Source organism: Oxyura jamaicensis, chromosome 2, assembly GCF_011077185.1.
Source record: "Oxyura jamaicensis isolate SHBP4307 breed ruddy duck chromosome 2, BPBGC_Ojam_1.0, whole genome shotgun sequence".
Classification (NCBI taxonomy): Eukaryota; Metazoa; Chordata; class Aves; order Anseriformes; family Anatidae; genus Oxyura; species Oxyura jamaicensis.
Window position 1 is genome coordinate 118,013,736 of NC_048894.1, and position 16,995 is coordinate 118,030,730.

At 42.2% G+C, this 16,995-nt stretch overlaps 1 protein-coding gene and 1 long non-coding RNA gene across 2 annotated transcripts; one reads left to right on the forward strand and one right to left on the reverse strand.

Annotated features, from left to right (window-relative positions):
- Window positions 1-9,714: 9,714 nt before the first annotated feature.
- Window positions 9,715-13,968, reverse strand: LOC118162658. Its single transcript, XR_004748554.1, has 3 exons — window positions 12,027-13,968; window positions 11,669-11,909; window positions 9,715-11,535 (listed from the first exon to the last, which is right to left on the reverse strand). It is a non-coding gene; the product is annotated as an uncharacterized LOC118162658 (long non-coding RNA).
- A 122-nt stretch (window positions 13,969-14,090) lies between these two features.
- SOX17 (SRY-box transcription factor 17) lies at window positions 14,091-16,685 on the forward strand. Its single transcript, XM_035318973.1, has 2 exons — window positions 14,091-14,510; window positions 14,689-16,685. Exons 1-2 carry the CDS (start codon window positions 14,213-14,215, stop codon window positions 15,636-15,638), a joined length of 1,248 nt encoding a protein of 415 aa, XP_035174864.1. The 5' UTR covers window positions 14,091-14,212; the 3' UTR covers window positions 15,639-16,685.
- Window positions 16,686-16,995: the final 310 nt, after the last annotated feature.

Sequence of the window (16,995 nt, forward strand, 5' to 3'; positions counted from 1 at the left end):
TTTTTCTTTTTTTTTTCTTTTTTTTTTTTTTTTCTTTGACTCTTCTAATAGTGGAAAGCATTAGCAAGCAGGCTGTCCTTTCACCACATTCTTTGCTGGACATCAGAAATCAGTATTCTTACCTGCTGGAGTTCAGACAATGTCAAAGTGAAACAACAACAACCAGTAACTGGGACTGTCTCTCCATCCTTTCACTATGTGAACAAGGAGTGTTTTGAGACTCAGCATTTTTTGTGGAATGAATTGCACCAGGACTTAACAAATTAGAAAAAAAATAAAATAGAATTGTTTAGGTACCTTAGTAAGTGGAGGGATTTCGGAGAAGTAACTTCTAGAAACACATCACTCAGTCTAGGAACTGGTAGCAATTAAATAAACCTTTTGATAAGTACATCAAAGCAATTGAGGCTTTAGCTGCTAATACTTAGATGGGCAAATATAGCTTTAGATTCCTGCTTTAAATGTTTGGTTGATAAAACTGGGCATATTTTTCAGTACTTTGAACTCCTTGATTTGTTTTCTGCAATGTTTTTTACTTTGTTAGAGGAAGTTCTGTTACATTTAAAGTCTGTCGTTCATCTCTGTAAGAGAAATTCACTGTTTAAGTAGAGAACTGGTATTTATATCCTAAAAGTCTAGAAAAAATCTGTGAAGAATAGTTTTACTGCTATAATGCCATTCAATGATTTTGGAGGGGGGTTAGTGGTCTGTGAATCAATATCATTACATCTATCATTACTTGGCTGGGAAATTTGTTTAAATGTTTTAAAAAGTGTGTCTAAAATGGTAGTTATACATTACTAGAGGTAACTTCAAAGATGCCTTTAAGAAATAAATACAGGTTTAAATTTTCTTTATCTTTGTCACAAAGTTTATTTGTTGATTCTGGAGGAATTAAATTGATAACTGCAGTGCTCAGGTAGCACCCTGTGACATTTTAACCTGGGTTCAAAGCTTCTCTTGTAGCTCAGCTCCTTCAGAGAACCTTTGATGTTCTTACATTCATTCACCCCTAGTTTGCTATTGTCCTAAGTATTTACTCTCTGGAGTTTATTTAGGAAAGGTATTCTAAGATGTAGCAGAATATCTTAAAACAGAACCATGGTAGGATAGAGTTGCTTGCAAAGATGTTACTCACCTGTGATCTGTCATGTACTTAGACATAAATTGCAAGGTCAGTACTGCACACATACTGCACACTGGATTTATTTATTCCTGTTTTCTTCTTTTTCAAACTGCTCTTCAGACTGGGCTTTTCATTAGCTGATCAAATATCTGGCCAAATCCCTGTCATCCTGCTCACATGGATAATCTTACTAGATTCTCCAGGGTAATTCATGTGAATTAAAACAAACAAACAAACAAAATCCCAAAATAACAGTATTTGATTTATTGTTGATTGACAGGTTTGTATCCCCATGTACTGAAGTCAGAACCATTTAAGATGAAAGTAGAGTAGGTCTAGAAAGTAGGGATATAAAAATGAAAATAAATTTACTCCATTTAAAACCCTGAAAAAGAATTAATTTCTTTAACAATATATTTCAATTTACAGAAACAAAACAAAACAAAACACCACAACTGAATCATACAATCTAGTGACATATCTAGGAGGGGGCAATTAATGACTACAATATTAGTTTAAATATCCTGGATTGCTAGTTTTGACTTTACATAACATGGACTAGAAGAAAGTGAAAATAAAATATAACCCTTAATTTTTAATATCTGTTAAAAGTGAGAAAGTAACTGTGTTTCCTTCGAAGATATCTTGTCATTTCCTTTTTGTGATGGTTTTCAAATTTCAGTCTTAAAAAAGTTTAAGCTCCAACATTAAAGTTGAGTTGAGGAAAAATTCTTGAAAGTTGCTTAAAAATAGCCTTTCAGCATTTGGCATCTGATAATTTGATATCTGAAATAAGTGGAACACCTGCCTCCTGTTCATGGCAAGGGAGACCGGTGGCACTAATGTACTTTATGCATGAAGTTGAAAATTAAACTGTGAAGAATTAGTATAATATGAGTGCACAACATGAAATCAGAACTGCACAGTTACAACTCTTCCTCCAGGGGACACTGCCGAGATTTTTTTTTTTTTTTTTTTTTTTTGCATACTTCCTGTGTATAAGATTTGTCTCTTCAGCTTTGTTTTAGAAAATATTTTATCATTTAATGCAAAAAAAACTTTTAAGGCTGTTTCAGTGAATTCACTATTTTAGGGATTTACAGAGGGGGACTATTAGATAGTAATGTATTGAGTACTGATTATAACTCAGGAAATGACTCGTCTTCTCTGCAGATTTGAACAGCAATTTCTAAATGAAAAAAGCCATACTGTGAAACTGAAATAATAAGTCAAAAAATTAAGTATGGAATGAAGAAAATTCAGCAAATTTGCTTTTAAAGTCAAAGATAAATTTTAACATAATTTTTCATTAAAGCTTAGAAAACTAAGGATGGAAGGAACTTCAGAGGCTGCCTGAGCAGGGAGTTGGGCAGGTCGCCTCCAGAGGTCCCTTCCAGCCTCAGCCATTCTGTGATGCTGTGAGCTGATTCAAGATATGCTGTAGGTGTGACATTCCTATAGAAGTTTGTCAACCTGTTTTTCAAATGTATTCTTTATTTATGAAAAACAGAGGTTTTTGAGTTTTCCATAGGCAACGTATTTCAACACATCTGCTTTGCCTTCTTTAGACTATTTTTCTTATTTTAGAGTTAAATTTTCCTTAATGCAAGTTAACTATATCATGATTGTCCCATCTGTGAATATTAACCTATACTGTATCAACTATCTAGGAACGTGGAGACTGTTATGCTCTCTCCTCTTCTTGAAGGAGAAAGGAAAGGTCACTTCACAGGTTGCAGAGAATATACATATGGTAGCAAACCATTGATAAACAACATCTGATTATCCTTGTACAAATAAAATGAAAAAAAAATATTGTGGACATTATTCTCTGTGAAAGTTTTACTGCAATAACTAAAAGGATATCTTTGACTTACTGCAAACAATATATATATCTAATGATTGCACATATTTATAAAGGACCTTAACCAGAAGAATTCAAAAGTTATATGCAAATTAGGTATATTAGGGAATACTTATCACAAAGAAGTAGCTGTTGCTTGGATGGACTACAACTGCAGTCTAATAATTCACAATTGGCACTACTCAGTGTTTAAAAATGTAAAATGAAAAAATATACATATATATATATATATTTTAACATGGGATTCTTCCTTCTCCTCTTTAATTTACTTTCTCTAATCCCTAAAATAAGAGCTTAAAATTGGGCAGTATGAAATAATTGTGCAAAACAAACAGTAGCAAGTCAAAAGAAATTACCCAAAGTGGAATTTGGTCTATATTAAGTCAGCAATTTCTGTACCCTTAATTTTACAAAAAGTTAAAAAATGGTTTCTCATCAAATGGCCAAGATTTTTTTGTATTATCTAGGTGTGAGTGTTTAGATGTATTAAAACATTTTTTTCTGTGTTTCTGATTTTTTTCCCCTAATAATTTTGTTATTTATCTTGGCATATAATATGATTTGTAAAATGAATAATTATATATGTTTCCCTTACTCATTTATTAGCAGAATAACTATAAAACATCATAGTTAATTATACATGAAAATCATGAAAAAAATCAGGTACAGTAGTATTGATTATGTATGTGTCATATATACTATACAATAAGTATGGAAGAAAACATTAATTCTGCTGATTTATATAAAAATATAGCAAATTTTGTTCTATCTGTATGATTTACCAATTTACAATTTTCTAGGATCAATATGGAAAAAAAAGGTTACTTAAACTTAGAAGAGAGGAAAGTTAATCTGCACTTCCATAATTAGCTCACAGAACGCACAGTAAAAACATATGTTTGAATTTGGCTTGGGTTCCTCATTTCTCATTATCTTTTGAACCAATGATTTACCCTTTTCCCAACTGACTGTAATCAGTCTGTTATTGCTAATCTCCGATGAGTCATCCTTCCAAAGGCAGGTAGTTCTTGGCACAATCTGCTAAAGAGTCCTAAGGATGCTCTGATTCTCATAGTGTAAAGCAGGATGATGGGCGAAGGGGAAGCTGAGACCAGTGTCTTTAGGTTCACCGTGGAACTGCACTGAGATCTGAAGAGGGAAAAGGGCACACGATCCACATCCTTTTACTGTTCAGTTGCAGCTTTGGCCAGGTTAGTTAAAACAGCAAAACAGCTCTTTGTCCTGACTTCTCAAAGGTCCAGAATGCTGTCGATAATATTAGCATATCTTTGTAAAGTGTTTGTTGGATGAAAAATACTATACAAATGCCCTTTTTTAGCATGAAGGTATACGAAAGCTCTGTCTGGAAGAAGTGTAATACAGAAGTATGAACTCTTTTTTTTTTTTTTTTTTTTTTTCAGAAAGTCCTTGATTACAGGGTATGAACAGTAAACAGTAAGTAGGTAGAGGTATGGTAAACATGACTTTTGGTTGACCATCTAGTGCTGCAGGCTGCAGTCACATAAGAATTCTCAAGGGGTGTTATATCCTCTTACTGTTTTGCTTTAGTTTGTGATACAATGGCTGTTCCAAATAACGTCCAGTTTTGCATGTGAAAAGCTGCATCTATTTCTGTGGCATTGGTGTGCTGTCTGCCCTTTAGAGTCTTCTCAAATGGTAGTTCTTCCTTGCTGCACCACTCTTCTGTTCAGACATGCAGTTATTCCATTCAGCTTGGGCCAGAGCTTCTTTTAGATTTAGTCAAAAAGATGATTAAACACTTCAGATTGAGAGCTGTGTTTTACAATAATTTCTTGCTGTGGAACTTACATAATTTATTTGGAATTGTTTACTATCTGGAAGATTCTTTAAATACTATTAACATGACATCCAACTCTTTTTCAAAGATTCAAGATGGTTAGCAATTTATAATTTATTTTAATAATAGTAAATAATAATAATTAATAATTATAGTTAAGAATAAAATAATTTAATAATTTACCAATAATTTATAAATACATACAATCGATTATATAAATAAAGATGAATATAGTATGAATTATAAATAATAATAATAAACAAATATATAACAAATAATAAATATTATTTTAATAATAAATTAACTATATTATTGAAATTATTTCTCTAAAAATATATTTCAGTTATTTACTGAAGGCATATCATTGAATTTTACAGAGATGAAAAAGTAATTTATCCACAATATTTGCTGTCCAGTTCTGTCACAGGTATGTCTTTCTACTCACCTCTTATTTCATTACTGTAGGATAGATTTTGACCTTCACATATATAAATAATGACCTTAAAGTACAACTAGTTGGTGGAGGAAATCATATTAAATATACGTGAACCTGTAAGTTGTTCATGACGTATAATGATGTGCCTTGTAAATGATATATAAAGAAGTGCCTTGTAAACGCAGACAATAATCAGCAGTCTGTGTCCTTAACCTTTTTAAATATATAAAATTAAATTCTAATTAAATATACAACTTAGGGTACTACATAATTCAGCATTGCATGCTATTTCAAGTTTTCATAAGCAGTGCCATTGCAGCTGTCTAATCAGTCACTGCTCCAAAACTATCCATTTCTAATTGTAGTCATTATAAGAAGAAATGAGTGTTGTATGCCTCTGCTCATCAATCTGTGCAAGAGAACACATCACAAGCTGGCAAAGAATTTCTGCAAGGGCTGTACAAATGATCTTCTTCTGCCTGTGATAGCATCTCAGTGCATATCACAATATACCAGTTTTCAAATATATCTTTTTAAAAATTTCTCTTTTATTGAAATTCTCTTGCAAAAAGAAAAAAAAAAAAAAACCTTCACTTAGTTATTGTTTTTTTTCCAATTGAATCAGAAAATGATAATGCATGTTTGCTAATGAACTACAGATAATTATGAGCAGTGGTGGTTTCTTTTAGGTTAAGGAAATTTCAAAATGTGAAATTTGAAATTTCAGGCTGAGCCAATAACCTAAAAGGCTGTGGTTTATAAACAGACACAGAAAGTCAATAAGCATAAACACCAAATGTTCTGTAACATAACAGCTTAGTGGAAAAAACCCTACTGAGTACTTCACCATTTTGTGTGATCAACAAAAAGACTTCTCTTGAGACACAAATGTATGCATCTGTCAGACGAATACTCCACATTCTGTACTCATTCCTGTATGTAATTTAGGAACTAATTAACTTTATTTTTATCTTCTTGTTTTAATTTCAAATGAATCTGGGGTTCTAGTAAAGTGAAATTCGATAGGCTAGTACCAGCCAGCACTATCTTCAGGTTCAGCATCTACTCGGGCAAAGTTGATTGACTAGTGAGTCCTTAGAAGTAAGGACCTCTGCTAAAGACAGGTGATATATCTGGTTTTAGTCAGGTCATCACATATTTGTTGTCTGTATTTCAGAGTGCTTTTGAAGCTACAGTCTGCAACAACTGCCTCTAAGAATTAGTTTGAAATCATTTTACAGTTTTGAGTGACTGTCTTATGTACAACTGTTATATACCTTTATCAAGTCTTTGTTACCGAATCCCAGCATCACAGAGAGGTTGAGGCTGGAGGGGACCTCTAGAGGCCATCTGGTCCAACCCCCTGCTACACTACAGCAAGTTGCCCAGGACCTTGTTGCTTGGATTTTGCTATTAAATTAATCTTTCAAGTGGCAAACATGAAGAGATCTTAAAAACACACCCACCCAACAAAAACTGATTGCACTGATATATATGTTATTGTTATTATTATTATTATTATTTTTAAATTGAAAAAATATAATGCAGCTAGATTTTTATTTATCATCAGTTCAGGTCTGTGCTGTGGCATCAACTGACTTCTAACTAGGGCTATCTAAGAAAATAAAAAAGCTGAGGAAATTATATTTATCAGTAATTATATATTAATTATTAATTAAGAAACAAACAAGAAGAACAGATAAGACAATAAAAGTAGTAACTTAATAATATTTCATGATATTGAAGGAAAAAAAAGGACAGCTATTGGGAGGTATGCAAGGTGGGTAATATTTAGTGCCAGTAACACGTGCTGGCTGATGTAACCACCTCCACTAGCAAGGTTTTCCTGTTTAGATGGGCAGCAGTGTAGCTTTACTACTGAACGGATCCTGTGTTTCAGATGAAACACACAGACACTTTTGCAGCTTCATGAGATTGTGACAGCTGCCAAGAAGCACTGAGGCTCTGCGCTGTGCCTAGCACTCCTCGTGCACACTCAGTCTGGCCCTGGAAATAGCTGAATGTCCTCCCTGGGCAGTGCAAGTTCTAGTGCTAGCTGTGAGCCCAGGCTTTTTTTTTTTTTTCTACTCTAGTTGCAACAGAAGATAGATCACTAATGTTTTTCACTTTGACCTTAAAGAATATATGAGAATACATTAGAGGGATGCTTCTTCCCCTTGAGGAAATACAATGTAGGAAGTGTATTTTTTGAAATATTTTTATTTTTCTATCAAAAAGTTTATTTACTCAAAAATGTAATATTTTCCTTTTGAAATCATATCTTAAAGTATTCAGTGGAAATATATTACAAATACTACCTAACTAACAGTGTGGAGAAGGCTACCTAGGACAACATAAACTGTTTCTCAGTGACATGCTCCGGGTATGAGAATGGTTTGCCTCAGAAACATTCCATTTGAAAGACAGCTATAGCATCTTCTTCACTACCTTTTGTGCTGCAAACACTATGAAGCAAGCAGCTACATAGTCCTCTTCTTTCCTGTTGGCAGACCTGTCCTGTGCAGCTCCCTTAGTTGGCAGCTGCTCCTCACAGGAGCTACAAAGCTTTTGGATGGTTTGCGCAGACACCTCAGCAGGTAGCAGGTTGGTCATGATACAGACTTTGGCTTTTGGGGAAAATGGGCTCCCTCTGGTGATTGGATGGGTGGTTGTCAATGGAAACATCACTGTGTTTTGGGCTGTTTTAGCTTGGATTTCATTTTTTAATTGACTCTCATGGTACTTGAGCACCCATGAGCCCTAGCATATAAAGTGTCACAAGCAACTGTCAGCAGTTGCTGTCTTTATGTTCTGACAGGGCACACATCTTGCTGTGGTGAGCCTTGCAAGTCTTCACCAACTGGGAGAGAAGACTGGGAGACTGACCGCTGGGAAGAGAGGGCTACAGAAAATTAGGTATTACAATCACATAATTCTGGAGTGCTTCCATTCTAACTCTGGCCCTAGTAAATCACCAGTGTAGTTAGTTAACGTTTCTTAAGGCATTTTTTTCAGTTTATTCTGTGCTGAGTGATATACCAACTTTACATTTTGTAGGATGCTAGTATGAAACAAAATACACAAATACGCTTTGCTATAATAAGTATATGCATACACACATAGTGTCAGAAATTAAAGCTCCGTGTCATCCACCAATCTTCATTAATTTAAACCTCCACAAGCTTTAATGGTTGAAAGACATCAAGATGGTACAGCTAGGTACTACATACGCTGTCTCCAAAAAAGATTTGACTGAATTCTTAAAAGCGTAAAATGTTATTAAATTTGTCATTGAAGTAAGGCTTCTAAATTGAATATTCTCACAACATTTACATCTAGAGTCTGCTTAAACAGGCATCCTATCTTAATGAAACTGGTAAACTGTGATAGCTGGTCAAAAGTTGTCTCAGATTTTGCAACTTGTTTGCAGTAGAAGTGAGGATTTCTAGTTCTTGATGTAGCTACAGAGTAGATTTATTGAAATTCCTCCTTTTTTTTTTTTTTTTTTTTTTTTTTTTTTAAGTTTTCAGTTCTCTGTGATAACCACTCTCTCATCCTTTCAGTAAATATCCTTCAAAGGGAGCTCTGAAGATAAAACAGTGATATTAAGGGGACAAAAGAAGAGGAAAGGGGACTTTCGGTTCCCAGGTTTTAATTAAACAGAAATAGACCAAGCAAATAAAATAGTTGTGAATGATGAACTGCACCTAGATAATTCTAAACACATCTCAAGGCCAAGTTAATAATGGTTGGATCGAAAAAAAAAAAAAAAAGGCAGGCACCATGTGTTGCTCATCTTTGGTTTGTGCTTTTTGCAATGCGGTTGCTAGCTGTGTTCCCTTCTCTCTCTTCTCTCTCTCTCAGTGCAGGTCAGAGGTGTAACGCACCCTGGGCAGGGAAACTTCCCTGTGCCCTGTAAAGCAAGCAGATGACTGCCACTGGCACTGCTGCATGCTTGGTAAATAGTAATCCTTAAAAACATGATCAGATCGACTGGTTTGGATTTCTGATAGTCTGCAGCTTTCTATGATGCTTCAAAGAAACCGCTAGTGGAATGTTAACAGATAGGCTAAAAATAAAATTCACTTTCTCTATTAAAAGCCATCAAGAAACATAAACATCACAAATCTGAATAATCACAGCTACCAATAACCCATACCTCCTATTTGCCAGATACGTTTTCTTTTCATAGTTTAACTATCTACCTAAATGTCAGATGTCAGGAACTGTAGTGTGCTTAATTAGTGAATATAATTGCAAAGAATAAAATGAAAATCTGGAGCATTTTCACTGGGCAAATTTTAAGACTACAGTATTAAACAAATTGATATTTTGATTTGCAAAAACAGCATCAAATTTTAAACTCAGATGCCTTGGTTATAAAAAATGCCTTTTTTTGATCACGTACAAAGAGATATTTTTAACATTACCAATACTTTTAATTTCAGCAAAGGAAAGAAAAGGGGGAGTTGTTTGTTTGCTTGATTGCATGGTTCTTTTTTAAATAAATGTATCATGTTATCAGTCTAGCTTTATACAGTTTTATTCAGCTGTAGTGTTGTCAATTTTAAATATGTTCTGAATTTCTTTTTGATCTTGTTCATTACCGTTGATTGATCAGTACTGCAAAAGGCTAGCTGTTGAGATTTGAGTTGTCATTGTCATGCAAAACTTTTGGTAGTAGCATTTATGTACTTCTGCTAAATGCCAGCAGAAGGATTATTTACATGCTGAAATCCCAGATCATCTCTGCTGTCATGAGAGGTAGCTGGCGTGACAGCACGTTACCTGCCTAAGCTTTAGCCCCAGCAACTTTCTCGTTTGTATAATGCAGCAGTTTTCTTCTGGCTAAAGACAAAGAACTTTTCACGTGTGAAACACTGAAATATTGCTACTGAAGAACGCAAGATATAAACATATGCTATAAAGCTAGCAACCACCATCCTAATATGTAGCAATGTATCCCACCTTCTAGAGCATATTTTATTTCTTTCGTTCTGGCCGTTGTAAGCGTATGGGAGCTGGGTGATGGCAAGGAGGAAATTCATTTCACTCCGGTGTAGTTGGGATCAGCTTTTTGATTGCATGGTTACATGAATTGTCCTCCGCTAAGCTGCGACTTGAGCATCTAGCTTGTCACAATAAATCTTGCACTGCTACAAGCCTGTGTTAGCTCCACTGACATAAAACCAGAATAAATACAAATAGGCTAGCTCAAACTGTTTAGTTTAGTTCAGATGCCTGATCTTTTGGAGCAGCTCCAGCATTGTATCAAGCTTTTTTTTTTTTTTTTTTTTTTTTTTTTTTTTTTTTTAATCTTATCGCTGGCGTTTACTGAAGCATAAAAACTAACAGGATTTCTGTTCTTGGAAATTCAGGCACGGGGTATCTGCCCGGCCCCAGGTGTTGCACCGCTTTTTGGCCCTGCACAGCTCAGCCTCCAACCCGAGGGCTCCAGACCCGAGACGGTGCCGGGCCCTCCCGATGCAGTCCAGCGGCTGCTCCCTAACTTCACAGAGAAAAAAGCAAAGATCGTGGCGATCTTTGTCATCACCAATTAATCCTTAAATAAAATGAGGGGATATGCGGGTGAGCAGCCTGGATCTCCATCGCTGCCAATGGGGGGAGGGCGAGGAGTGGGGATATTTTTTCGTTTTGGGGGATTTGATTTCTTCGCTTCAGTAGGGCGTCATCCCTGGGCAGCAGGGGCTCTGAGATCCAAGCACTTTCCTAACGCAACGTCCTTAAAAAATCTTCATTCAGGGCGATTTCTTGCCCCATGCAGTGCTGTCGGAGCGGCGGCTTACATTTAATGGGTCTGAACCGCTTAAAAGAGGCGAAGCGTGCTGCCTTTAAACACGAGTTTAAAAAAAAAAAAAAAAAAAAAAAAAAAAAAAAAAAAAGGCTCTTGTCTTGAGAAACTGCTCGGTTTGCAGGAAACCCTCCGGATGTTTGCTGCTTTTCATGTGGCATTTGTGGTCGGCTCTGATAACGCTGGGAGCACCACTTCCAACCCCGCGCTCTGAAATAGAAACACATCGCTCGCCGGAGGATCCCCGCGCCGCGTCCCGGCGGGTTTAAAAGGTCAATAAATCAGAAGGATGAACTCCCGGCGGCATTGTTGGGTTGGGAAAGTTAACGAATGACCCCGGGATTCGTGCGACCGTGAAGGTTTCGGGAGCGCCGGGAGCAGCGCTTTGCGAAACGCCCCGGGGAAGTGAGGTGTAAGGAGGGAGCCGAGCTCGGCTCCCGGTCAGTGCTCTCTGCTTGGAGTTACAGCTCAAAAGTAACTAAAGAGTCAAAACGGAAAGCGAGAAAAGAGGTGAGATAATCTATTTATGACACCGAAAGGGTCACAGACTGCCAGCATTTTCCGTACAAACCAGGGAGCTTTTACTTTCTCGGCTTCGATTCAAAACACACCTTTCCTTCTTTGATCCTCGATCAATGAGCTGTAGAAACAGTTTGCACAAATCTCCCGAACAAAGTCAGCGGCAGTTTGCTTAGTTTATTACCTCATGTTCATTATATAGCAAAAAAACATTTTCTCTTCGGCTGGAAGTGACAGCCCCCAAATTACTGCGAAGTGTGTTTGCAGGCATGCCCTCTACTTAATCAGCGCCAGGTCTTGCAGGATTTGTTCCCTTGGCTTGCGAAAATATTTCTGCAAAATACAATAAAAAGAACGGTTTGACAGTTTAACAAGACCAACTCTTAAAAAAGAAAATAAATAAAAGAAAAAATAAAAGGAAAGAAAAATAAATTTAAAAAATATTAATACCTTCTTCTAGGCGTTAAGCTCCTAGGTGGTCAGTTTTGCCCGAGTCAGGATCAGGCAGTGAGCTGGGAACTGATCTGGAAGGCACTGGGAACGCACCGACTTCGTTAGGGCAGTGCATTGTTGCCTTCTCGCTTTTTGTTTTCCTTGGACCTTGTCTCGCTTTCTCCTCTCAGCTGTGTCTGCTGCTCTGTGCCTTCTCGTCGTGCGTGATTTTGCTCTAGATAAGCTCCATTTTCTGCTTAATTTAGACTTTTCCCCGGGTCTCAGCCTTGCACCGACATCGCGCTTCCCTCGGGCTATTGGCCTGGGATGAGGGCTCCCGAGTCCTCCACACGTCGGGCCGGGAATGGCACGAAAACAAAGCCGCTGGCACTCCAGCCTTGAGCCTACGCTGGGGTCCCAGTGGTGCTGAGCTAGGAAAAGCGGCTGGAAAGGTGCTGAGCTCCTGCCCGGTGCCACCAGTCCCGGGGTTTCATCAACAAGCCGTGTTAAAGGCATTATACTTCTGTAGGGAATGCTACATGGTGGTGCACCACTATGCCCTCGGTGTACACAGGCACGATGTGCACCAACGGTGTTTGCGACTCTGTCACCTTTGTACAGCACCAGATGTAAAGAAAAAGGAAAAAAAAAAAAAGACACAAAAGAGATGCTTGAATTGCTTGAATTGCCGGACTTACGCATGGGCTTAGGCGGGAAGAAACTGAGAATTTCTTTTTTGCTGTCTTTTAGGCAGGTGCTCCTCCTTTGGCAGTGATTTAGTCTATCTGCATATAAATAACTGCAGCGTATCCTAAGTCTGGAAATACATCGCTTGTTTATAGCCTGTAACAAACGCGGAGGAGTGGAGAGCATGGATGCGAAGCGTCTCGAGAATGACCCTCCCTAATGTCAGTCCTGCTCCCCTGCACCTCTGCTTTTTTATTCTTTTACGGAATATCTGCTGGGCTGGCAAGTGTAAAGCAACAGGTTTCTAGGAGGAAACGCGATGTTAGAGTTCTTTAACGGTGATGCTAGCTTCATTCATTTCATTTCAGCGAGAATCCCGACAATATTGGTTTATTTGATCGAAGCCGTTGCCCAAACAAAGGTGTCCTTAACCAAATAAACCTCTTTGATCTTCAGTTTAAAGCCCGGCGGTTTCTCAAGTAAGCACCGATGCATTTAATGGCGCCACATAATGCAAATATTAATCAGAGCGCCCATGAAAACAACGTATTTTACATTAGGTTGTATGCCAAAAAAAAGAATCATAAATAGTAGCCAGACAGAATTTGCGTTTATTCTAATGTGACCGACGTACTGCAGGCATCTGTACAGTTGGTTTACTCGGGCAAAGCAGAGAAATCGTGGACATTCTGCGTGCACATGGTATGAAGCCAAGTGCAAAAAAAAAAAAAGTGTGTACTGCAAAGTGCTACTTAGGAACAACCGAGTCGACTTCAGCACTAAAGGCACGCTTTGGGGGAATACTGGAGCCCCATTTGTAATGTAATGAAAAAGGAGGTAGGTGATACCTAGCTGGTCTGCTGTGGGTTCAGTAGGGTGCCGTGCCCCGAGAGGTTCACGCTCCGAGGCGAGGTGTGCTCAGGCGGTAGGGGAAGGTAAGGTGTAGGACTGGCTTCCTTTGACCGCGCTGCTTTCCAAGCGTGCCTCTCAAAGGAGCGCAGCGCTTCGCTCCGGGGGTTACGCGACATGCGGGTAGGTTTGGGAAGGATCTGTTCCTTCCACCTCCACCGTGCCTGCTCCGGTCAGCGCTCTGCCTTTCCGACCGGGCCCTAAGGGGCAGGGACGGCACCCAGCGGGGCATCCCGTGCCGTCGGAGGGCCGCCTCCTGCTGCCCCAACGGGCGAGCGGGGCCGAGGTGTGTCTGGGTGTTCCCCCAAACACCACCCCCAATCGCTCCCCCCCCTCGTCCCAGGTGTCGTGCCGAGTCGGGCCGTGCCGGGCGAGCCCCGGGGCCGCCCCACGCCGCAGCGGGAGCCGCCGGCAGCGCCCCGCAGCGCGCCCGCCCCCGCGGCCCCATTGGCCGCGCCGCTGCTCAAATAGGGCCGGGCGCGGGGAGCCGGCAGCAGCGAGCGGGGCTCGGCGGCCAGCCCGTCCCCGGCCCGCACCGAGCTCTCGGCATCGGCCCCCGGGGGGGCGGCGGCGACAACGACGAGCGGGGCCCGGGCGCAGCCCCCGAGATGAGCAGCCCCGATGCGGGCTACGCCAGCAGCGAGGACCAGGCGCAGGGGCGGTGCTCGCTGCCCATCATGATGCCGGCCGTGGGCCCCTGCCCGTGGGCAGAAGCGCTGAGCCCGCTGGGCGAGGCGAAGGCGAAGAGCGAGGCAGCGCCGTCGGGGCCGGCGGGCGGGCGGAGCAAGAGCGAGGCGCGGATCCGGCGGCCCATGAACGCCTTCATGGTGTGGGCCAAGGACGAGCGAAAGCGGCTGGCGCAGCAGAACCCGGACCTACACAACGCTGAGCTCAGCAAGATGCTGGGTGAGCGCCGGAGGGGCTGCGGACGGGCATGTGGGGAGGAGATGGGAGGACAGGGGGTTTGCGGGGGCTGCGGGGGGCTGCGGGGCAGGGGGTCGAGGGGGTCCGGGGGCTGCGGGGGACGACGGTCTGCGGGGCCTGGGCGTCGGGGCGGCCGGTGTGACGGTGCGTGTGGGCGCAGGTAAATCGTGGAAGGCGCTGTCGCTGGCGGAGAAGCGGCCGTTCGTGGAGGAGGCGGAGCGGCTGCGAGTGCAGCACATGCAGGACCACCCCAACTACAAGTACCGGCCGCGGCGGCGGAAGCAGGTGAAGCGGCTGAAACGGGTGGAGAGCGGCTTCCTGCAGCACGGCCTGGCGGAGGCGGCGGCGGTGGCGGCGGCGGCCGGGCCGGGCAGCGAGGGCGGCGGCGGCGGCAGGATGTGCGCTGAGAGCCTGGGGTTGCCCTACGGCGAGCAGGGCTACGCGGCGGGGCCGGGCGGCGGCCACTACCGGGACTGCCCGCCGCTGGGCGCCGCCTTCGACGGCTACGGGCTGCCGACACCGGACCCGTCGCCGCTGGACGCGGCGGACAGCGAGGCGCCCTTCTTCGCGGCGGGGCTGCCGGAGGAGGGGGGCCCGGGGCCCTACGGGAGCTACGGCCCGCAGGCGGGCGGCGAGTACCCGGCGGCGGCGGCCGGGGAGAGCCCGTCGGGGGCCGCGCTGCGGCGGCACCTGGCCGCCGGCGAGCCGCTGGGGCCGGCCGGCTCACTGCAGGGGCTGCTGGGCTGCCCGGCGCCTCTGCACGCCTACTACGGGCAGATGTGCCAGCCGCCGGGCCCGGGGCGCGGCCCCCCGCCCGTGCTGCCCCCGGTGCTGCCGCCGGTGCTGTCGCTGCCGTCGGGGGGGCAGCCGTCGCCCCCGCCCGAGGCGGCGCCGTGCCGGGAGGCGCTGGAGCACTTGCCGCAGGACGAGCTGTTGGGCGAGGTGGACCGTGCCGAGTTCGAGCAGTACCTGCGCTTCGCCTGCAAGGCCGAGCTGGGGCTGCCCCTGGCCGGCCACGACGCTGCCGAGGGGCTCTCGGCCGGGCCCATCTCCGCCGCCGTGTCGGACGCCAGCAGCGCCGTCTACTACTGCGGCTACCCCGACGGCTGAGGAGGGACTGCCACGGAGCCGCCCGCCCCCGCTCCTATTTATGTAATTTATTGGAGGCTTCTCGGGACACTTTCGCAGGCTCCGGCTGGGCGGAAAGGTGCGGTTGCCGTGCAGATTAAAAGCATGTCTTTCAAACTGGTCCTCGACTGATGTGCCAGCATGTTTACACTTCTTATTTTTTACATCCGTGCCCGAAATTATGCTCATTCTTGCAACATCAGCACCGTTACATGTCTTCCCAGACCACAGTTTTACCAGCTGCTTTTAACTATAAATTATTTTTCTTTTTTTTTTTTTCTTTTTTTGTACTTCAAGGAAATAAATTAATGTACAGCCGCTTCTGTCATTCTTGTCGGTCTTACGGGCCTCTAGGGAGGCTAAACTACGATTAAATCACCCATGCCCTAAGGTGCAGTTAGGGGAAAGTAGGTGCCGTGTAACACGTCCTTTTACCATAACAGTGACTCTAAAGGAGTAAAACGGTCACCAGGACCCCAGGAATTTGTTCCTTGGTGTGGTTGCATTCCCGTCCCAGCTGATGTCTGTCCCTTGGAGTTAGGACACATGTGACTGTACCTAGCTGTGGTCTTTGTAAGCTTTTTTTTTTTTTTTTTTTTTCTTCCCCTCTTTTGTACGTGCCAACTAGAATTTGCAATTGTCATTAATGCATCGGGAATAACCTCTGCCCTGAAAGTGTAATTTCTGTAACAAAAGGAACTAGGTAAGTTTGAGATACTGCTTTCAAAGTATTTTGTCAGATTTGGATACCTGTAGATGTGAAGGTGATTTTGCCTTACATTGTTTTCTGTTTAAACCAAATTACTCGCAACAACTCACAAATGGTATTTGTACTGTATTTACAAGATCTTTTACTTTCTACCACCTACCCCTAAGAAAGTTTAGGCCATTCTGTCTCTTAGGGTTCAGGCTTCCACCAGTAAGGAGAAAAAAAAAAAAAAAAAAACCTTACCCAAATGCTCATCTCAATTGCTCTCAGTCAACTGCTGGTATCAATTATCCATTAAAACAAGAACTTTTTTTTACTGATTCACTTGTACTGCCCTGTGACATTTCCGCCTGTGCAACAACATTTAGCCACATCTCCTTGTCATTGTAACGCTGTCTGCTTATGCGTAAAGCATATATGACTCTTCCGGTTGGAAGGTGCTGGCCGGGGTCAACGCACTATAATTGTTGTAAGGAATTTCAGATGTTTTAATTGTCAAATGACACTTGAAGATATATCAATAATATTCAGAATATAAATATTTTTAGATAAAAGTACTTTATCTTGCACTAGATTCTTAGACTACTGAATTCTGGATGAAGAAAGCCAGCAAAAATTTTGATGGTGTAA